The sequence below is a fragment of the Porites lutea genome, chromosome 12 (genome assembly GCF_958299795.1).
Source record: "Porites lutea chromosome 12, jaPorLute2.1, whole genome shotgun sequence".
NCBI classification, from domain to species: Eukaryota; Metazoa; Cnidaria; class Anthozoa; order Scleractinia; family Poritidae; genus Porites; species Porites lutea.
Window position 1 is genome coordinate 6,560,052 of NC_133212.1, and position 820 is coordinate 6,560,871.

General features: G+C 42.0%; 1 protein-coding gene across 1 annotated transcript in view; it reads right to left on the reverse strand.

Moving 5' to 3' along the window:
* The window catches only part of LOC140921692 (transport and Golgi organization 2 homolog), a 4,696-nt gene extending 3,876 nt beyond the window's left edge, over window positions 1–820 (reverse strand). Inside the window, exon 1 of the mRNA XM_073371702.1 lies at window positions 660–820. Coding sequence (XP_073227803.1) covers window positions 660–801 — 142 coding nt within the window. The 5' untranslated portion in view covers window positions 802–820. The remainder of the gene's footprint in view (window positions 1–659) is intronic.

Below are 820 nucleotides of genomic sequence, written 5' to 3' on the forward strand. Positions count from 1 at the left end.
ATAACAGAGAGGAGAAGTGGGACGTCACGTCACCATGGTAGCACTATTTCTGGATGAAAACAAAACCCACGACGACGACGACAAGGAGAACGGCAAAAAAAGTAATCGGTTTTTGTTAACAAAACAACAACTTTGCACGTGCATCACGCTATTTTGTACATTTCTTTGCCGTCGTTGCACCCCTGCGACATGAAACTTTCTAATTTCACACTCTCACTTTATGGAGTTGGTGAACACAACACGGACGTTGTCTTTTTCTTTTTTTAAACTTAGCTACGGTCTTTCGGATTCAACCTGAGAAAATTTCGCCAATATTTGCCAAATTAAATGAAATTGAATAAGATAGATGAAGTTTGAAGCAGAGAAAATCCACTTTTTAAGTGACGTTTTCGGTTTGTTGTCATCCAAAATTTTGCTACCATGGCAATGTGACGTAACGACTTCTCCTCCCTATTCAAGCGGACAGTCTTGGATTCTGGATTTCACGCCGTGGAATCCGGATTCCAGGTACTGGATTCGCGATTCCTTGTCTGTGGAACTAAGCTGGATTACGGATTCTAAGACCCAGGATTCCGAATTTCCCAAGCAAATAGTTCCGGGGACTCCGGAATACGGATTACCTCATTTTGCCTTACATGGGGCGATTTGAACAATTTTACCTGCAATTATGTTGGGATTTTTTTCCCAAAACGTAGCCCTTGCCGTCGGTCTGTCGTAATATTCATCCCTGTTGGATGCCACAATAAGGCGGTATCCATCAGCACTTGGTTTGTCACAGTAATACAGGAATAAGATGCACATGTTGTGTCTCAATTTTCTT